The following is a 22926-nucleotide window of genomic DNA, read 5'->3' on the forward strand; positions in this document are numbered from 1 at the left end:
ATACCAGGGCCTCTCCTAAGTGGGAATGCAGCCATCAGTAATGGTTTAATATCAGGACCTCTCCTAAGTGGAATGCAGCCATCAGTAATGGTTTAATACCAGGACCTCTCCTAAGTGGAATGCAGCCATCATTAATGGTTTAATACCAGGGTCTCTCCTAAGTGGAATGCAGCCATCATTAATGGTTTAATACCAGGACCTCTCCTAAGTGGAATGCAGCCATCAGTAATGGTTTAATATCAGGACCTCTCCTAAGTGGAATGCAGCCATCAGTAATGGTTTAATACCAGGACCTCTCCTAAGTGGAATGCAGCCATCAGTAATGGTTTAATATCAGGACCTCTCCTAAGTGGAATGCAGCCATCAGTAATGGTTTAATACCAGGGCCTCTCCTAAGTGGAATGCAGCCATCAGTAATGGTTTAATACCAGGGCCTCTCCTAAGTGGAATGCAGCCATCAGTAATGGTTTAATACCAGGGTCTCTCCTAAGTGGAATGCAGCCATCAGTAATGGTTTAATACCAGGACCTCTCCTAAGTGGAATGCAGCCATCATTAATGGTTTAATACCAGGACCTCTCCTAAGTGGAATGCAGCCATCAGTAATGGTTTAATATCAGGACCTCTCCTAAGTGGAATGCAGCCATCAGTAATGGTTTAATACCAGGACCTCTCCTAAGTGGAATGCAGCCATCAGTAATGGTTTAATACCAGGACCTCTCCTTGGTGGGAACGCCATCAGTAATGGTTTAATACCAGGACCTCTCCTAAGTGGAATGCAGCCATCAGTAATGGTTTAATACCAGGGTCTCTCCTAAGTGGAATGCAGCCATCATTAATGGTTTAATACCAGGGTCTCTCCTAAGTGGAATGCAGCCATCAGTAATGGTTTAATACCAGGACCTCTCCTAAGTGGAATGCAGCCATCAGTAATGGTTTAATACCAGGACCTCTCCTAAGTGGAATGCAGCCATCATTAATGGTTTAATACCAGGGTCTCTCCTAAGTGGAATGCAGCCATCAGTAATGGTTTAATACCAGGGGCTCTCCTAAGTGGAATGCAGCCATCAGTAATGGTTTAATACCAGGACCTCTCCTAAGTGGAATGCAGCCATCAGTAATGGTTTAATACCAGGGCTCTCCCTAAGTGGAATGCAGCCATCAGTAATGGTTTAATACCAGGGTCTCTCCTAAGTGGAATGCAGCCATCAGTAATGGTTTAATACCAGGGTCTCTCCTAAGTGGAATGCAGCCATCAGTAATGGTTTAATACCAGGACCTCTCCTAAGTGGAATGCAGCCATCAGTAATGGTTTAATACCAGGGCCTCTCCTAAGTGGAATGCAGCCATCAGTAATGGTTTAATACCAGGACCTCTCCTAAGTGGAATGCAGCCATCAGTAATGGTTTAATACCAGGGTCTCTCCTAAGTGGAATGCAGCCATCAGTAATGGTTTAATACCAGGGTCTCTCCTAAGTGGAATGCAGCCATCAGTAATGGTTTAATACCAGGACCTCTCCTAAGTGGAATGCAGCCATCAGTAATGGTTTAATACCAGGGCCTCTCCTAAGTGGAATGCAGCCATCATTAATGGTTTAATACCAGGGCCTCTCCTAAGTGGAATGCAGCCATCAGTAATGGTTTAATACCAGGACCTCTCCTGAAACAGCTCAGAGAGCGCTATCGCCAAACTCACCGGACTCCAATTTAAAGGTCTCAGATTGTAGAAAGTGAGACTTCAGGTCTTTTTTTATTATAAAGCAGATGTATGTATAAATATATATACTGTACTGTATATATACTGTAAAACCAAACAAAAAAAACGCCCAATCCACGGAGAAATGCACACAGCCAGTATTCAGAAACTGTGCCTATAAACGAGCCGTCAGGACTTACTGTACGATTGTGATGTCACAACTTTACTATATGTAGAAAGTGCCGCTACAGTCATTCCCCGGCTGCAATGACTGTGCAGAGACTCCGAGAGCGCAGATGTGCAAGACCTTGAAACGCTGACCAATCAGAGCAGACTGGGCTTCTTCAGGAGAAGTCCAGATACTACACTAGTTAACACTACACTTAGCAGCAGGTAACGTTAGCCTACCGTTAGCTAGTTAACACTACACTTAGCAGCAGGTAACGTTAGCCTACCATTAGCTAGTTAACACTACACTTAGCAGCAGGTAACGTTAGCCTACCGTTAGCTAGTTAACACTACACTTAGCAGCAGGTAATGTTAGCCTACCGTTAGCTAGTTAACACTACACTTAGCAGCAGGTAACGTTAGCCTACCATTAGCTAGTAAGGGGGGGGGGCTTAATGAGACAGGCGCTTCAATGGAGCGTTTCAGACAGAGGGCGAATACAGGTATATTCAGACTGACCGTATGAGTACAAGAATGTTGTTTTTCAACATTAAAGCATGTAAACATGTTCTGGTAGAAACCCAAAATAGGTTTGTACCAAAAAAAAATATGAGACCTTTAAAAAAGTTTAAATACTTTTAGCGAGCCAGAATATTCTCACGTGTAAACGGGTAAATTGAGTTTATTTGAACCAAACCAGAGCTGCGATTGTTGGAAAAGTGGAAAGACGAACCAAGATGTCTTGTTGCTTTCGACCATACTTGCAAACTCAGAAGGGCTGAAAAAGGTGACTTTTATACCTGCTGCTAAGTGTAGTGTTAACTAGCTAACGGTAGGCTAACGTTACCTGCTGCTAAGTGTAGTGTTAACTAGCTAACGGTAGGCTAACATTACCTGCTGCTAAGTGTAGTGTTAACTAGCTAACGGTAGGCTAACCTTACCTGCTGCTAAGGGTAGTGTTAACTAGCTAACGGTAGGCTAACGTTACCTGCTGCTAAGTGTAGTGTTAACTAGCTAACGGTAGGCTAACGTTACCTGCTGCTAAGTGTAGGGTTAACTAGCTAACGGTAGGCTAACGTTTACTGCTGCTAAGTGTAGGGTTAACTAGCGTGACATGCGCGATGTTTAGGTTCCCTCTAACGTCAGTTTTCGGAGCTTCAGAGAGAAGCACAGGCGTTCCAGTGGCACCAAAATCCGCGTTGCTATTCGGTCCGGTAGTTAAAACGGTCGTAAACACCGGTACCGTATTAGCACCGGGTCTCGGACCCCTCCCCCACCCCCAAATAGAAACTCTTTGGATCTACACGATTCACGTGGACGACATTTTCCCGTTCAAAACGGCGATTTTGGCCAAAAAGCGACAAGTTTGCAGGTATGTTTAGACTTTGAATGAAGTGTATTTTTCGTTAAATAAAACTAACTTGTTATTTTAATGAGTCTGGTGGGTTTGGCAATGGATATTTTGGGGCAGTTTCATGTTAAAAAACAACAACTATTTAACAGAAAGGTCTATCTCTGTAGGGATCCTCTGTAGGGAAAGGTTGAAAAACACCAAAATCAGCCCTTAATATCTTTTTCAGGATGCAAGGTTACTGAACACAAAAAGGACTAGGATACATGAGAACAATTTTGGAATTTATAGAGTGTGGTCTAGACCTACTCTATCTGTAAAGTGTCTCGAGATAACTGTTATGATTTGATACTATAAATAAAATTGAAATTGAATGTGTAATTAAGTAGAGTTAAGTGTTTGGTGAATGAAACTCAACGGTTGTACCAATTATTAAGACGCAGCTTTGTAAACTTCCATTTCCTTTTTATTACTGTGAAAACATCTATAAACAAGACACAAAATGGGAAAAAAATAAAATAAAAATAATAATTATCAAGAAAACATAAATTCCACAGCTCTTCTCTCAGTTCATTTGGGTTCGTTTTTCTTATTTTAAGAACATTTTCTTTTCTCCAAATTATCACTATAAAACGTCTACTCGGTGAGAGAAAGGCCTCCTGACGATGAGAGGGTCCCCGCAGAGGGAGGGTTCTGCCGTCCGTGTGTGTGTGTGTGTGTGTCTCTGTGTGTGTGTGTGTGTGTCTCTTGTGTGTGTGTGTGTGTGTGTGTGTGTGTGTGTGTGTGTGTATCGTTAAAGTCTGTCAAAGGGTTTAGGTGGGATCTGAAACTGCAGTTTTTTTTCCATGTTAAATGATCGATTCCTCCAGCGTTTTGTGGTTTTGTCGTCTTCTCTCTCTCTCTCTCTCTCTCTCTGATCCTCGTTTTCGGCTGTAGTGACGTCGTCCGCTACGATGCTGACCACGCTTTCTGCCATTCCACAAACTCGTCCAGCAGCACTGGCCCTGCACGCCAAACAAACAGAGGATGTACAGAAACAACATTTACACTTGAGTAGGAACTCCCATTCAGAGAGCAACACATGAAAATACAATCACTCTACCATCAATAGTCAACGGTGGTACATATCAGGGTTGCACGATATTGACCAAATGTGATATTGCGATATCGATTATGAATATTGCGGTAGATATTACATTTTGATATTTTTAAACCTATGTAAAATTACTAAAGCTACGGGAAAGCGCTTCAAAGTAGATCCATAACAGCACAGTGCACACTGAGCCGTAGCGCGGCCGGGCCACAGGTCGTCGTGGATGAAGAAATATTCAACATTTCCGATAAACACCGTTTATAAAAAGTGGCGGGATGGCTACCGGTGAGAAATAGACGCGGGATGGGATTACTTCTGGTTTCCTCTTCAATCTCCGTTACTTCGTCTTCTCCCGGAGCAACGCGCATTTTCTTACTTTTGCTCCACTCACTCTCTTCAGGTCCTTTTTCCTTCACTGATTTTTTTTTGTCTCGATCCATTTCTTCCTGCAAAATACCCATTTTGAAAGCTGTTTTCTTGGCGTCTTGCGGACAGACAAATGCATGAATTCGGACTAAAATTTTCACCGTGTTGTAGTTATTTCGGCTTCATTTTTTATTTATTTTCTTCGTTTTATTCTGCAATTAAATCGCCGCAAAATGGGATTGTTTTTGTTTCCTGACGCTGTAGAACTCATTTTCCCAGAGGGCCACACTGGGAAAAGAGAATCACACCAAGGTGAATTTCAACGCCTTCTCCAGGTGCTGCATCTGGAGCAGCGCCACTTCTACAGCGTCAGGAAACAAAAACAAAATCACATTTTGCGGCGATTTAATTGCAGAATAAAATGGAACAAAAAATGAAGCCGAAATAACTACAACACGGTGAAAATTTGAGTCCGAATTCATGCATTTGTCTGTCCGCAAGACGCCAAGAAAACAGCTTTCAAAATGGGTATTTTGCAGGAAGAAGAAGAAGACTACTCTTAAAAATCATCCCCAACTAAACTCTGCGGTTACATTACACACAGGCACAAACGGGACCTTATACGAGCACTACATATATAAATGGACTTGGGCTCGATCAGGGCTGTGCTCCGCACGCAGGAGAATCTCAACACGGATAGGCTTTGTATTATTATTATTATTATTATTATTATTATTATTATTATAACTGACTTTGTTACTCTTCGGTTTCAGTCTGTTGTGCAACCATTATTTTTGAACTAAAGCTAAGGTCTGTGAACTGTCTCGCCAGCGCTGACCTTTGAGGGAGCGGAGAAAGCCAGAGAGTCTAAAAACAGGAAGCGGTCACATTAGCTGCGTTACATCACGCGGTGTCCGATGACTCCCGCTGTGCTGAGCGAGAGGAAAACGCCACCAGAGATTTCAGCAACTCAACAACCCACGACGAGCTACTGAAGAGGGCCAGTGGGAATAGGCAGGGTCGGTTTCAGCATAGAGGAATAGTTTGGTACCCCTCCTCCCCCCCCCCAAAGAGGTTTTAACCAGCACCAAAAGGAAAATCACCAGCACCAAAATGATAAGAATTGAGAATAAAAAAAATAGCAATTCAAAAACCTCAGTCAACATGTTTAGGAGAAATTCACCAAACAAGCAGAATATAAACTTGAATATGAGAACTGATCTCCAGAGTCTGGCTGTACTGGACTCTCCTGCTGATTTATTTAAATATTTTTTTTTTTCTTAATTGGAGTTTTACTTACTTTAGTTTATCAAAATTGTCAGAAATAACAGGACAATGCACGGACTGTCAAATAAGGTAACCCAGACTCCTTGGTTTCCCACAGGGGCCCAGTCTGAGCCAGGAACAACCCTGCTAGGTTTGGATTTTTATGCATTAGTTCAGCGTTGGATTCACCGCTCATATCAGACTGGCTTGGGAGCTGCTTGTACGGTAAACTACTCACACGCTCCGTCTTCATCGTAGTTACTGAGGTCTGCGTTGATGGTCCGACTGAACTCCAGGACGTTGTACCACTGGTCCTTATTCATGCCCTTGTACTTGGACTGCTGTAGGGAGGGGGAGAGGAGAGAGCGAGAGAGAGAGAAAAAGATTGACAGCCAATTCTCATTTTGCTTTTCAAGAAGAAATCGTTTCACTAAGATAACCGTCTGTCCTCGTAACAAGCATTCATAACAGAGCGGGCGATATGGGGAAAAATTAAATATCACTATATTTTGGACCAAATACATCAATGTCGATACTGTCCTACAGGGTTGACTATAGGGCTGCAGCTATCGATTGTTTTAGTAATCGAGTATTGTACAGATTATTCCATTGATTAATCGGATAAGAAATACTTTTTTTTTTTTTTTTTTTTATTGAAGAGCAATAATTTTGATTTAATTTTCGGAAAAAGCTACATTGTTATTGCCTACATTGCTTACAATAGCATCTCTAAAAAAACTAAAACCTATTAAGTGCATTTAAGTGCCATATTACATTGTTTTTAAAGAATTCATTTTCTGAAATGCAACAACCTCAAACCAAGACATTAAACAGACATCAACATTACCTTAAGTTGTGCAATTTAACTTTCAGAACTACTTGTTTCAACCTGAGACTGATCTGTATATAGGCCTATATGTAAATATTAGTTTTACTCAACCCATTTCATTTATACAGTACAGGCCAAAAGTTTGGACACACCTTCTCATTCAACGCGTTTCCTTTTTATTTTCATGACTATTTACATTGTAGATTCTCACTGAAGGCATCAAAACTATGAATGAACACATATGGAATTATGTACTTAACAAAAAAGTGTGAAATAACTGAAAACATGTCTTATATTTTAGATTCTTCAAAGTAGCCACCCTTTGCTTTTTTTATTAATAAGGGAAAAACTTCCACTAATTAACCCTGACAAAGCACACCTGTGAAGGTAAAACCATTTCAGGTGACTACCTCATGAAGCTCATTGAGAGAACACCAAGGGTTTGCAGAGTTATCAAAAAAAGCAAAGGGTGGCTACTTTGAAGAATCTAAAATATAAGACATGTTTTCAGTTATTTCACACTTTTTTGTTAAGTACATAATTCCATATGTGTTCAGGTTCAGGTATGTCCAAACTTTTGGCCTGTACTGTATATTTGATTACAATGCTACATAGCTCGGTTACAATTACGCTAGTAGATAGTTGATCAGCTGTTCCTCTGTGGAGAGAGAGAGTGAGAGAAAATGGTGCGCAACAATCAGCTATTTTCCAGCTCTTTAGATCAAATTGTGGTCACTACGTATTTTAATTTTGGGCTGCTAGTCTCACATAGCCAGACATTACTCCACAGCACAGCGGAGTAGCTAACGTTAGATGCTAGTCTCACATAGCCAGACATTACTCCACAGCCCAGCGGAGTAGCTAACGTTAGATGCTAGTCTCACATAGCCAGACATTACTCCACAGCCCAGCGGAGTAGCTAACGTTAGATGCTAGTCTCACATAGCCAGACATTACTCCACACAGCGCGAGTAGTTAACGTTAGATGCTAGTCTCACATAGCCAGACATTACTCCACGAGCGCGGAGTAGCTAACGTTAGATGCTAGTCTCACATAGCCAGACATTACTCCACAGCCCAGCGGGTAGCTAACGTTAGATGCTAGTCTCACATAGCCAGACATTACTCCACAGCCCGCGGAATTAACGTTAGATGCTAGTCTCACATAGCCAGACATTACTCCACAGCCCCGCGGGTAGCTAACGTTAGATGCTAGTCTCACATAGCCAGACATTACTCCACGGCGCAGCGGAGTAGCTAACGTTAGATGCTAGTCTCACATAGCCAGACATTACTCCACAGCCCAGCGGGTAGCTAACGTTAGATGCTAGTCTCACATAGCCAGACATTACTCCACAGCCGGCGCGAGTAGCTAACGTTAGATGCTAGTCTCACATAGCCAGACATTACTCCACAGCGCGTAGCGGTAGCTAACGTTAGATGCTAGTCTCACATAGCCAGACATTACTCCACAGCCCAGCGGAGTAGCTAACGTTAGATGCTAGTCTCACATAGCCAGACATTACTCCACAGCCCAGCGGAGTAGCTAACGTTAGATGCTAGTCTCACATAGCCAGACATTACTCCACAGCCCAGCGGAGTAGCTAACGTTAGATGCTAGTCTCACATAGCCAGACATTACTCCACAGCCCAGCGGAGTAGCTAACGTTAGATGCTAGTCTCACATAGCCAGACGTTACTCCACAGCACAGCGAAGTAGCTAACGTTAGATGCTAGTCTCACATAGCCAGACGTTACTCCACAGCACAACTAATATGGGCTAACAGTTCAATCAGACACACATTTCAATGCCCTCTGTACATAGACAGTATCACATGGCTATACTGCCACCTGCTGGTAGGGGCAGTAATTACAATTTGACCTACTTTCACTTAACTACGGCGCTGTAAAGTGTAGACTCAGATGTCCGTGATCTGCGTAGCGACGGTACAGTGGAACGTTTGCCTTTAACACAGCGATAGTAACAACCTAATAAACCGTCATTACTGAGATTAAACTACATTCTCCGTTATATTTGCGCTGAATAACTCATCCAATAAAAACGGAAACATCCCTTGTAGCCGTGACACATTAGCCTGAAGCTAATGCTCACCTGTTCAGGAGGAAATTAGCCAACAGAGGAGAAAACACAAACAGAAATTCCGTAGAAAAGGAGAAAATACTGGCATTACAGCATTGTTGTCAGAAAAGATAGTATTTCAACTCAGCATGTTTACCAAATATCTGATGACGTATTGGGGTAATTTTTGGATTTATTACAGACATATCACGATATTACCATCTCCAAACTTTAAGACGATATCTGGCCTCATATCGACAGGCCCCAGTTCCGAACACCAAAAGCTAATTATTGCAACTTTTATCGGGCCAATCCCCACACACACACACACACACACACACACACACATTTACCTCCAGGAACTGGTGGAAGACTGGGAAGAGTGGCCATGTTCTCCCTAGCAGCAAGGCCAGCATGGACTTAGCCGTGTCCATGTCCAAACTCCTCTGGTCCTTATCCTGAGGACGAGACGACAAGGCATAAAAACAGTAGCTTCCCTAGCACGGAAATAGTGCACTATTTAGCGTGTTCGCCATTTTGTTGTGGTGATCAAAGTCTCTGCGGTTAATTTCAAATCACTATATAGTCCGCTATAAAATACCCACAATGCACAGCTAATTTGAGTGTGCATACTGTCGGTACACGAGCCGTTCTGCACATGCGCAAAATGTTCGCGCATGCGCCGTTTTACGAGGATTTACGACACCGCACGATCTGTTCCACGCTTCCGGTCGACAGCCAAGCTAACGTCAGTTTAGCTAACAGCTAATTCTGCTAACCGCTAGCTGATTGTAGCGGTCTGCCTTTAGCCTCCACAGGCAAGCTAATGTTAGTTTAGCTAACAGCTAATTCTGCTAACCGCTAGCTGATTGTAGCGGTCTGCCTTTAGCCTCCACAGGCAAGCTAATGTTAGTTTAGCTAACAGCTAATTCGCTAGCTGAGACAGCATGTAATAACTTTAAAAGACCCTCAAAATAAAACTTGAAAATAACCGTTAACATATATAACAGCTGTTATGTCAGTTCTACTGTACTTGTGCTCATTTAAAATACAATCACTCAATATTTGTCTTTATTATTACTGTAAAGTCTTAATGTAGCTGTAGCTGCTTATCCCCATTAAGTTTGACTCAACGTTATTTTAGACTGAATCTAGCTGTCAGCTAGCGGTTAGCCCAATTAGCTGTTAGCTTCCCGGTGGAGGCTAGCCATAGGCTAGCGTGGAACAGATCGTGCAGTGTCGTATCCTCGGTAAAACAGTATTATCTTGCGCAGAACGGATCGTGTACCGACACATACGATGTACCCTACGTTTCACTCCCGTGTACCACAATGCAACGCGGTCGTATTTTCCCGGAGCAGAAGAAGAAGCAGCAGAAGGACCCTCGGAAACTGCAAAGGAAAGATGGAGCGAGCTTTCGCTTCTTAATTGTGGAAATGTGAACACGCAACAACTATAATGTACAGTACAGGCCAAAAGTTTGGACACACCTTCTCATTCAATGCGTTTCCTTTTTATTTTCATGACTATTTACATTGTAGATTCTCACTGAAGGCATCAAAACTATGAATGAACACATATGGAATTATGTACTTAACAAAAAGGTGTGAAATAACTGAAAACATGTCTTATATTTTAGATTCTTCAAAGTAGCCACCCTTTGCTTTTTTTATTAATAAGTGAAAAACTTCCACTAATGAACCCTGACAGAGCACACCTGTGAAGGTAAAACCATTTCAGGTGACTACCTCATGAAGCTCATTGAGAGAACACCAAGGGTTTGCAGAGTTATCAAAAAAGCAAAGGGTGGCTACTTTGAAGAATCTAAAATATAAGACATGTTTTCAGTTATTTCACACTTTTTTGTTAAGTACATAATTCCATATGTGTTCATTCATAGTTTTGATGCCTTCAGTGAGAATCTACAATGTAAATAGTCATGAAAATATAAAGGAAACACATTGAATGAGAAGGTGTGTCCAAACTTTTGGCCTGTACTGTATTTGTTCTCACAGTGTTTTAGTTTCAGTTTGTTTGCAGGATGCTGGGCGCGCCCGCCTCCGTCACACTAATAACCGATGCAGCCACACCCTCAGTGAGGGTCCAGAACCTGGTTTGGTCTTTCCAGATATTAGTTCTCCATTTAATAAACACTACAGAGGGAATAGTGAGTGAGTAGGGTTGGGTACCGTTCACATTTTTATCGGTACAGATACCTGAAATTCGGTTCCGGTACCCAACAGTACCTTTCTACTCGGTACTTTCCCTCCAATTACCAAAAAAATAAATAAATCTCAGTTGTAAAAATAGTTCGAAACCTATTTATCTTATGTACAGACAGAGACATTGGGGGGAAAAAATGATAAAAATGTTGAAAAAAAAATCAAAACGTAATGAGATACGGACAACAAGTGTAGTTTTTTTCTATGGTCGAGAGAAAGTCAACACAAGGGTTAATACAAGTCATTTGTTAAAAAGGAAAGAAATTCCCAAACGCAAAAACCGCAAACTCACTCTGGCGAAGTCGAAGGCGTATCTGTAGATGTTTTTGAAGAGTGCCGAGTCGTTGAGCTCACTGCGCAGGTAATCCAGTTTGCTCTGTAACCTCTCTGTGCAGTCACACCTGCATAAAACACACACACACACACACACACACACACACACACACACACACACACACACACACACACACACACACACACACACACAGAGAGAGAGAGAGACAGTTCTACGGTTTCTCTGACTAAAAAGACTGAGATGAAACAAACCTAGATGGAAGTAAACTAAATGTGGGCAATGAGAACAAGAGAAAACTACATTTGTAACATTTGAATAGACACAAACTTGTGAAAATGTAAAATGAAGGAGTTCTTACTCTAGTAACGTCATTCCCCTGAGCCACTCCTCTTTCGTGAAGAAGCCCATACTCGCTGCTTCTAGATGCCAGGCTAAAACTAACATGATAATCTGCAACAACAACAACAAAAAAGGGAGAGAAAGAGATTAAATCCTCGCTCACGTTTAAATAAACATTGGTGCATATGCACTAGGGCTGTCAAAATTGGCGAGAAATGACATTGGAGTGTATTTGTCCATTTTGGTGCATTTTTTGGCGGCATTATGTCCATTAGAGGGCAAACCAATGCAACCGGAGACTTGGGTTTCTCCCAGTCAAATTGAAGACCTTTTTAAGACCATGTGAATGAAATTTAAGACTTTAAGACCCTTGATTCGGGTTTTTCAAGCCAAGTATAGCTGAAGAATACAACCTGTGTGATGTCGGTGGTACGATCCGAAAGAGACAGGCGCCAATAACTAGGGGTGGGCGAAAAACAATCGATACAGCATAGCATCGCAATATTTTTCGTGACAATACTGTATCGATACACAGATGCCAAGTATGGATTTTGCAGCAATGAAACTCAAGTGAGATGAACAGACAGACATTTATCTTTTTAGATGAAACAGATGTTGACAAAGTTGCCTTTTGGGGACATCATTTGAAATTGGGAAAAAAATTTGAAGTTGGAAAAAAGGTAATAAATTGCAATATATATCGCAGAATATTGCAATATGTTTAGAATCGCAATAACATCGCATCGTGACATAAGTATCGTGAGGATATCGTATCGTGAGGCCTCTGGTGAGTCCCACCCCCTACCAATAACACGAAAGCTGATTGGCTGCAATACAAGTTGCATCTCGGCCTCATTTGTAGTCGTAATAGATATTTGGACTAGGGAAAGAAAGAACTACAACTCCACGGGCTGAATGAATGAATAAATAAATAAGAGCATTAGAGGCAGCGTCACATGGAGGTAGGAAAATTAAGACCCGTTTAAAATGATTTAAGACCTAGAACACAACACTTCAGCGAATGTAAGACCTTTTAAGACCCCGAGGAAACCCAGCTCTCTGGAGCGTGCAGGAGACAGGACCACAGCGCAACTTGTTCATATTTTAACCTACTATGGCCACGCCAAGACCCGCCCCTCAATGGCATTCACACACACACCACTATTGGCCAGGCATCCGTGCTTGCATGTACAGGTCCTATCCCCTGACCAATCGGCTAGCCTAACCTTAAAGTGCTCATATTATGAAGAAAAAACAAACAAAAAATAAAAAATAAAAAACACTTTCTGGTGATTTGGGGTGTTCTTGTGTGTCTCTGGTGCTTCCACACACACATACAAACTTTGAAATAAATCCATCCATGCTGTTCTGAGTGAGATACTGTTTCTGAATGTGTCCTGCCTTCAGTCTCCTGGTGAGCTGGTCAAAATCGGCTCGGACTGTGACGTCACAATCCAAAACGAGCTGGCTAACCACAATCGTTCAAGCTCGTAGCATTAGCATGCTAACGCTAGCATGCTACCTCGTTCTCAATAGCAAAGTACTGCTACAACACACACACACAGAAAGATCTACTTCCATGCAGGGCCGGTTCTAGCCCTTTGGTTGCCCTAGGCGAGATTGAGTTTTGCGTCCCCCCCCCCCTCCCCGCACTAGTCTTGCATTGCCAGATCTCCACAGCACTGTGTCAGCGATACAGTAGCAATGTATGTTCATTTGAGTTTCTAGCTTCCATGTAAGTTAGATGGCACCAACATTTGGTCTAATCAGAACTGGTCTGACAACCCAGAGGCCAGGGTTTTGTTTCCAGATTTGTGTGCATGGTGACTTATGATGGGGGGGGGTCTGGGGGTCCACCCCTGAAAAATATGAGCATTAAATACTTAATTTCCTGCATTCTGGTGAATTTTTATGCACTTATTTTTGTTTACCATTTTCTGAAACAATTTATACTGGAAATATGTTTATCTAAAAGGAAACAGATTGCAATCCAAATATAAAAATATAATGGAATATTTTGCAGTAAGGCTCTCAGGCATTCTGTATTGCTTTTAACTATTTATTCTCCTGTAGAGATTTTTTAAAAAATTTTTTCTCTTTTTTTTTTTTTTTATTTTTACTAATCGATTTTCAATAAATAAATAAATACTCCTGGCCTTTAATTTTTTTTCCAGGTTTTTTTTTTTTTTTTTCCTTTTCATTTTTAATTATTTTTTTTTTTTTTTTTTATAAATTAAATTGCCCTCCACTTTCCCCCCCCCTCTCTATGAAGGATACATCTGATATTAACCTCTTATCCTAATTGTAACCTAATATAATAAAACACACTAACGTGTTAGTGTTACTAAACACCTTTCAGTCAAAATGGCTAAACATGGTTTGCTTTAATTTTGATATAAGCTCACCTTGTCTCAAATCCAAAGAGGAGGATGAGGGGTCTGTTGCTACTCCACTCCCTGGTGGGACAGTTTCTGAAACTGAGGGCCACGTATTCCACAATGTTAACATCTGCTTCTACTAAATCTGACATAACTATAATGTTTACATGATATGTATCTATCGATGAGCTACCAAGCTACCTATGACACTGATTAGTCTATTACTGCTAATTATACAATACTATTACAATGGTGTGTTGTATGCAAACAGCATTGTTAGTGTTTATGTATTTAGTCTTTACCTCAGATTACATGTTTAACCAAATGATCAAGTGCATGTTCTGCTCTTTATATGGGTTGTCTCAGTCCGTTTTTAGCACTAACAGTCACGGAGATATTCAAGCAGTTTAGCACCATGGATTTGGTTTTCTAGTTAGTGCTCACCTTTCTTTGAAAAGAAGTCAGTTACCAATTGTTTCCCCTCATTCTGTTTTCTCTCCTCCTGTCTCTTTTCTTTTTGGTAGCCTGATTTGGCTTTCTTTGAGAAACACATTTCTACAGCAGAAGTTTGCGCTCCACCAGACGCTCTCAACTGATCTAGCTAACGTAATGCGTGCAGGTGGACTAAACCATTTGGCACATTAGCAAGGGGGGGTGAGACCTTTTTGTATACAAAATATAGTCAGTCAATCAACCAAGTTATTCAGCCAATACACTAACTTTACATTTCATCTGATATGCATTATGAAATGTTATTAGGAAATAAAAATATCCAGGTAAAATAAAATATATTCCAGACTTTTCAAGGGCTCTCTCTCCCCTTGGGCCCTGGTAATCAGTATTGGTTTTACCCCGGTCCGATGCCCCTGGTGTCTGTGCCGCGCTCGTCTCCATTTCTCCCAGAGAGAGTGGACACTAAGCGGCGCTAGGTCTGCTTCGAGCTCCGTGTGTTTGAGTCTGACCTGAGGAGACGGGAAACGTGAAAGGTTGACAAGTAAACGTGTGGCTGAGGGGGCGCCTAGGATGATCATGTTTAATAAACACGTTTAATTTCCGCTTGTCGTTCTAATTATATTATTAATGGGAAGTAGACCCTAAGCACTTTGTTACCTTTTGACTCTTTGAGAACATCCAGCATACTGCCTTGATAATTGACGAAAACTAGAGCTCTTTACTGTCTTATTAACTAGCTGACATGCTCTACATCTGAGCTACTGAGCATGTGCGAGTGCAATCAAAGATAGTACAGAAGAAGAAGATGAAAAGAGGTCTCACTCTGTAGCTAAAACAGAAACCAGGTGAAAAGAGGATCTGCAGCAGTGAGAGAGAGCTGTGCAGTACAACAACAATATGGTGTTTTTTGAAAATTAAACCATGTAAACCTATTCTGGTACAACCTTAAAATACAGTTATGAACCCTGAAAATGAGCAGAATATGGGCGCTTTAACCACTCGAGGTGTCAAGGCCTAACCCCAACCAATCGAGCTGCTATTGAAGGGCGGGTCTTGGCGTGGCCATAGTAGGAACGAAAATGTGTCTTCCCCCACCGGCTGGCCTCAATCAGACAGACACTTTTTTTTAAACTTTCATAATATTGGAATTTACATTTCCTATTCGAATGTCTGGTTCTTTTTAATATACAGTACAGGCCAAAAGTTTGGACACACCTTCTCATTCAATGCGTTTCCTTTTTATTTTCAGGACTATTTACATTGTAGATTCTCACTGAAGGCATCAAAACTATGAATGAACACATATGGAATTATGTACTTAACAAAAAAGTGTGAAATAACTGAAAACATGTCTTATATTTTAGATTCTTCAAAGTAGCCACCCTTTGCTTTTTTTATTAATAAGGGAAAAACTTCCACTAACTAACCCTGACAAAGCACACCTGTGAAGGTAAAACCATTTCAGGTGACTACCTCATGAAGCTCATTGAGAGAACACCAAGGGTTTGCAGAGTTATCACAAAAAGCAAAGGGTGGCTACTTTGAAGAATCTAAAATATAAGACATGTTTTCAGTTATTTCACACTTTTTTTGTTAAGTACATAATTCCATATGTGTTCATTCATAGTTTTGATGCCTTCAGTGAGAATCTACAATGTAAATAGTCATGAAATTAAAAAGGAAACACATTGAATGAGAAGGTGTGTCCAAACTTTTGGCCTGTACTGTATAAAGAATGTGGGATATTCGTAGACCGCCCTAATTTGCAGAGGGTCTTCATTCCCTCCTCAGTCACACTGTCCCTCACAGAGGTTCCCTGGGTTGTAAGACAGGCCACAGTCAGTCAGGACTCACATTCTCCGGCTCCACGCCAATGTCTTCGCAGAACTTCTCCATGGCCTCCGGACCGACCACCTTGTCGGCGCCGGCGTAGCCGTGGAACCAGGCCAGGCACTTCTTATTGGAGAACAGCTTCTCGGCGGCGGCGGCGACTGGCCTGGCGCCGCGGATCTGAGGCCGGGTGAAACTACGACACAGACAGCACCCCCCCCCCCCCAAGCTTTAGGTGCAAAATTACACGACAGTTTTAAATACATAAACACAACTCATACCCAAAAGAAAGAGACAGATTCAGTCACTAAATGCTGGAGATGCAGGTCTAACACTTTATCAGAACATTCATATTTCACACATATTTTACACATTTTAGAGAGAGAGAGAGACCGAGAGAGAGAGACGGGGAGAGAGAGAGAGACAGGGAGAGAGAGAGAGACAGGGAGAGAGAGAGAGGGGGAGAAAGAGACAGGGAGAGAGGGAGAGAGAGACAGGGAGGGAGAGAGAGACAGGGAGGAGAGAGAGGAGGAGAGAAAGAAGAGAGGGGGAGAGCGACAGGGAGGGAGAGAGAGACAGGGAGGGAGAGAGAGAGAGGAGAGGAGAGAGAAAGAGAAGAGAGGGGGAGAGCGAGAGAGAGAGCGAGCGAGACAGGGAGGGAGAGAGACAGAGAGAGGGAGAGAGAGACAGGAGAGAGAGAGAGAGAGGGGAGGAGAGCGGAGAGGACCGAGAGAGAGACTGGGGGAGAGAGAGAGACAGGGAGAGAGAGACAGGAGAGAGAGGAGAGAGACAGGGAGAGAAAGAGACAGGGGAGAGAGAGGGGAGAGAGAGAGGGAGAGAGAGAAGGGGAGAGAGAGAGAAGAGAGGAGAGAGAAGAGAGGGAGAGAGAGAGAGAAGAGAGGGAGAGAGAGAGAAGAGAGGGGGAGAGAGAGAAGAGGGGGAGAGAGAAAGACAGGGAGAGCGAGGGAGAAAGAGACAGGGAGAGAGCGGCGAGACAGGCAGGGAGAGAGAGACAGGGAGGGAGAGAGAGGAGGGAGAGAGACAGAGAGGAGAGGAGAGAGAGAGAGACAGGGAGAGAGAGAGAGAAGAGAGCGAGAGAGAGACAGAGAGAGAGACAGGGAGAGAGAAGAGAGACAGAGAGAGGGGGAGAGAGAGAGAGACAGGGAGAGGAGAGAGAGACAGGGAGAGAGAGACTGTATGTAGGTTGTACATTTAATTCTACACATGTACATTCTTTCCATCCCTCTCTGGGTTTATTTTTTCAGCAGTTCCAGCATTTCTATCTTCGTTATCTTGTGTATTATTTCTAGTATTTTCATTGTATTTTCTGCATGTGTTGCCGAGTTAATGTGTATGTTCTTGTAACGTGCTGCTGTAACAGAGTTATTTCTCAATTTGAGATTATAAAATCCATCCATCCATCCATCCAAGGATTAACCTAATCAGTCCTTCCAGAAGGATTGAGTTTTTTGTGATTGTTGCGGGGCAAAAATCCTTGATTATGCGCCACGTTTTCTTAAAAAAAAAAAATGCGATGGAATATGCTATATATGATATTTATGCAATTTTATGCGATGAAATTGCGGGAACTTGCAAAAATTGCAGTTTGATGAAAAAGAGAAGAAAAAAAGTGATTTGATGACTCAATTACGTCACTTCATAACGTTCCCATGGCAACAGGGGAAACCGGCTGCTCTTGTGTGAAGTAAACGCAACATTTCTCAACTTCCTGCTAAGATATGTGACCTTTTTTTTGCAACGAAAATGCTGGGATTATGACATCATGCAAGCCCCGCACATTTTGCGCGGAAATCGAAACGTAACTCAACACACAAGGATTCGTCCTCGCTGTCCGAACGCTACATCCACACGAAAAATAAGAGGGTGATGAGTTCAGTAGGTCTACTGCCAGGTGAAGGACAACCCTGCCAGTCCTGCTCCCAGGCTGCTGGGTTCAGCCAGTGGCCCGAGCATTTCCAGCAAAGAGCCTCTGACTCACATGCTAGTCGACAGACAGACAGACAGACAGACAGACAGACAGACAGACAGACAGACAGACAGACAGACAAACAGACACACAGACAGACACACAGACACACACACACAGACACACAGACACACACACACACACACACACACACACACACACACACACACACACACACACACACACACACACACACACACACACACACACACACACACACACACACACACACACACACACACACACACACACACACACACACACACACACACACACACACACACACACACACACACACACACACACACACACACACACACACACATCGAGTGGGGGAGATTTCATGCACTGCATACAGACGACAGACACACACAGTTATAATGTCCGTTTACCTTGTAATTTTAGACTTGCGCCCATGATCTTCTGCGTCAGGGAGCTTCCTCTTCTTCTTCACCACGGGCATCACTGAACCTCTAATGGGCCTCACTAGCTGGGCTACACGAGAAGAAGAACATAACATTTCACACACACACGGAGGCTTTTCCCTTTGATTATATAGTGACAGTGGATAGACAGGAAAGGTGGGAGAGAGAGAGATGGGGGATGACACCAGGGCTGCTCCCTCTTAGCCGATTGGTCGACTAATCGGTGGTTTTGGTCTTAGTCAACTTAGATTTCTTTAGTCCATTAGTCATGTTTTATGCTTTTTTCATGCTGAATGACTTATTTCCAAGAAACGTACGAGCACATCTCTGGTAAACACAAGAATTAAAGTGGTGCTTTTAGCATGAGAAACTCAGATTTACAGATCTGTCGATTAAATCAACTAATCGATACGGTTGAATAAGTGTTAGTCGACTAAGAATTTCTTTAAATCGAGCGCAGCCCTAGATGACACGCAGAAGCACGGTCTCTCACACACAGACACACACACACACAGACACACAGACACACACACACAATAAAGGTCATACCTGTGTATTTCTGGCTGCCTTGTCCATTCAAATCTAAGATATTCTAGAAGAAAAGAAATCAAAGTCTCAAGTGAAAAGCTTCCTGCCCGAGCCTTGTGGTAATCGTTAGTCCAGTCAGAGATCAGGAGCGCAGCGGCATTAACTTGGACTCGCGTTAGCTTTGACCGCTACAGTTAAAAAAAAAAAAAACGTGAGTACTTACAAACTTGTCCAGCGTTTCTGATGTTTCACCGACGCCTGCTAGACGCCGATTGTTTTTACGAGAGGATCTGAAATCAACACAAGCAAAATATCGTTAGTCCTCAGACAGCAGCAAATATACAAGATACATAGAGACGTAACAGGACAATATAAACGTGTAAAGGTTACAACCCGTTGAGATTAAAACGACCTGACGCTTAATCTATTTCTGATTGAACTTGTTGTTACCCGGTTTACAGAGGCAGCTGTCAATCAGTGACCTGTATGAGGCCAGAGTGAAGAAGAAGAGGGCTGCTAAAACTGATCAGTCCCATCCAGCAAGGGACAATTTCAGGCTGCTTCCCTCAGGAAGAAGGTACAGGGCGACGAGGACAAGGACCTCAGGCCACCTCAATAGCCTTTTCCCACAAGCCATTTCCCTTCTGAATAGCTGATCAGTTGCCTCCCCCACGTTACCATTTTATCTTTGGACCATTTTATTATTGATTGTTTTAAGCATGTCCAAGCACGTTACATTTGTGTTATTGATTGCCAAGTCAAATTCCTGTGTCTGCCGATACATTTGGTGAATAAAGTGATTCTGATTTGACTTTAGACGGCACTATGTCTTCTTAGTTTATTTATTTGAAGAGATTTTTGGTCATTATTTTAGTTATTTATATAATCAAATTGTATTTCGATAAATCACATTTTTTATTTTTATTTAAAAAAGATAAAATACAGTTTCAGTTGCACTTTTGATAAGAGAAATATTTCTCAGTAATTTGTCTGCAGCTCATTCTGTTAAAAAACGGACAAAATTGCATCCTGAACTTAAAAATTGTATAGAATTGTGAGCCGAGCGCATCCTCATCACATCCCTAATTTTATACATAAATATACAGGAACGCTCGTGTTTACATCACTATTCTCATTGAAAACTACTCAAATGATGCCGTGATTTGATCTCTACCAAACACATTTTCCTTCCCTTAAATCTGTAGACAAACATCACGAAGAAGCAAAACTAAAAAGGGGTTTCTTACTTTAGTTACAATGAGTTAACAAAAATGACTTAACACTACCACTGTCTGCTGTGTTTGTGAAGACTACAGGGTGTAAATGTTTGTCATGGAGATAGCTTATTTAAAAGGTGCAGTAGGTAAGCCTTATAAAACTAACTCTCTGTCATATTGGCTGAAACTGACCCTATGTTCCAGTAGAACTACATGAAGCAGGTCATTTAAAAATAAATAAATCCAGCTCTTCTGGCACCACCTACAGCCTGTAGTGTCATTTTCAAAAATCCACAGCTCCCTCTTCAGATGCACCAATCAGGGCCAGCTAGGGGTCTAACTGTGCTTCAATCACTGCTCATGCACGCGCATTCATTCTCCCTTGTGGGGGGAGGGGCTTAGGAGACTGTTGTGGGCTTTAGCGGAAATGGGGGAGGGACTGAGAAGTCTCAATATTTATTTTTGTTCAAAGACCTGGATCTTCACAACCCTACCTACAGCACCTTTAACCTGTTCAAATCCACCTCTTTTGCTTGATTTTGGTCCATTTTCCTTTTCCAAGTGGGGAAAAAAAAAGCTTATAACAGAAGAACTGCAAGGCCAAAAATGCATGTATGGGGCTTCATTTGAAACCTAAACTCTTCTAGTTTATGAAAATGTGCTTGATTATCATGTTATTAAAAAAATAAAAATACTACAGCAGTTCAAGCATGGTTCGAAATAGTTATTTTGGTCACGTCTAAGTCATTTTTGATTTAAAAAGTAAATAATTTAAAATAAAAACTAACACATTGTGCCACACCGTGCAGAACACAACACCTACCTTCTACACCTTGTCAACAAGACCTGTATACAGTTTGAGAAGTGTAGAAAGAACGAGTGATTTAGAGTTTGAGTGAAAACAATGCAATGCGCTGAGAGTGCATCTCATTCTGTGGTCTGGAGTCTTGTTGTTGACGCAAGCTTCACGTTAACAGGAATGTGTCCATAGCTCCGATTTTTGTGTGTGTGTGTGTATACAATGGAGAGAAAAAAAAACAAAAAAACAATCGGTTATGCAATATTTTTCCCCCCGAGAGATGTCACGTCACACACCCAGTTCGTAATAATACAAATATTTAAATATTGCAATACTTTTCTATCAGTGGGCCATAGGCTCAGTCACCATTGTGCTACCTCCTCCAGTGATAAATACTTTAGGGACCTTAAACAGACAACGTTTTTTAACAATAAAAATATGTAAACATTTATGTGAAATTGCGGTACATATTTTTTTGTGAAATATCTGTAGAAATAAATAAGTTTGAGATTATTTCTACCATTATTGTACATACCGGCGGCCAACAGTTGTCCCATTGATAAGAGTGAATATAGAATATAGAAGCTAGACGACGGCTGTTTTAAATTACCGTTATATAAAACGGCTTTAGGACGCTTACGTTGATGCTAGCTTAGCGCGGCTAACGAGGTTAGGATGACTAATATCACAGAAACGGACCACATGACGCATCTGGTTGTCGATTAAACGTCACGGAAACTTTTAAAATACAACATTAAAACACTCACACGTTTAGTTTTAAAGTCGCCTAGGGCTCGCTGCTAGGAGACTTCTTTTGTTTTGTTTTTTTTGGGGCTACGGTTAGCTAAGCTAGCTGAGCACAGAGCTAACGTTACACCGCTAACGTCAGCTAATTTAAATAACACACGCGCGTCAAAGGCTCCTCAAATCCACCAGTTCAAACGCAGTACAGGAGAGTTATTCGCATCACTAATCGACACTAGATTAAGCCATTTAAATGCTCCCAAACGCTTACCTTTGCTTTTTACTTTTTAGCTTACACGTTGGCTGACAAAATCAGTTCCACCTGCTTCTGCTACACTGGTGTTACTTACTGCTGCTGCCGCCGGTGTTTCCGGGGGACTCCAGGACGATACCACTGCTTTATCTTTATGGGGGGGTGGTGCGGAAAAAAAAAAACGTTCCCATGTGGAGGAAAGACTTCGCATTCAAACGTTTTAACTAAAACAGACACAAGAAACAAACCAAAAAATACTTTTATTGTATTATATTTATTCTTTTAAATAAAATGTGTTTTATTTTAGCCTATAGTGAAAAAGGCTAAAAATAACGCCCACCCCCAGGGATGTGTAAGGTCCACCCTTCCGATCCGAAAAAGGTGAAACCGGCATCTTTTTAAAGGAACAATCCTTTATTTTTTTTGGCTCTCACATGTTGTTCAGTGCCACAACTCAATTAATCTGACACGGCTGTTTACTACTCGCTATCAAGGAGCCTGGGGTCAGATCCATCTGTCTTTGTTATTATCTAGTTGCTTTAGTAGATTAATTTATTTGTATCTGTTCATAATAATAACAGAGTGGTTGACAACTGTGTATAACGTTT

At 41.8% G+C, this 22926-nt stretch overlaps 1 protein-coding gene across 3 annotated transcripts; it reads right to left on the reverse strand.

The window, feature by feature from the left end:
* Positions 1–3657: 3657 nt before the first annotated feature.
* On the reverse strand, positions 3658–22458 carry dcun1d5 (DCN1, defective in cullin neddylation 1, domain containing 5 (S. cerevisiae)). Of its 3 annotated transcripts, none has more exons than XM_039787155.1 (10): positions 22337–22458; positions 19529–19595; positions 19327–19369; positions 18745–18847; positions 16390–16561; positions 11724–11815; positions 11363–11471; positions 9202–9306; positions 6178–6280; positions 3658–4218 (listed from the first exon to the last, which is right to left on the reverse strand). In XM_039787155.1, the coding sequence occupies exons 4-10, from the start codon at positions 18813–18815 to the stop codon at positions 4163–4165; spliced, it is 708 nt and encodes a 235-aa protein (XP_039643089.1). In that variant the 5' UTR covers positions 18816–18847; positions 19327–19369; positions 19529–19595; positions 22337–22458; the 3' UTR covers positions 3658–4162. The 3 variants fall into 3 exon arrangements, with proteins under 3 accessions (XP_039643089.1, XP_039643090.1, XP_039643093.1); XM_039787156.1 differs by lacking the exon at positions 22337–22458 and adding an exon at positions 22089–22281; XM_039787159.1 differs by lacking the exon at positions 19327–19369.
* Positions 22459–22926: the final 468 nt, after the last annotated feature.

The sequence above is a fragment of the Perca fluviatilis genome, chromosome 2 (assembly GCF_010015445.1).
Source record: "Perca fluviatilis chromosome 2, GENO_Pfluv_1.0, whole genome shotgun sequence".
NCBI classification, from domain to species: Eukaryota; Metazoa; Chordata; class Actinopteri; order Perciformes; family Percidae; genus Perca; species Perca fluviatilis.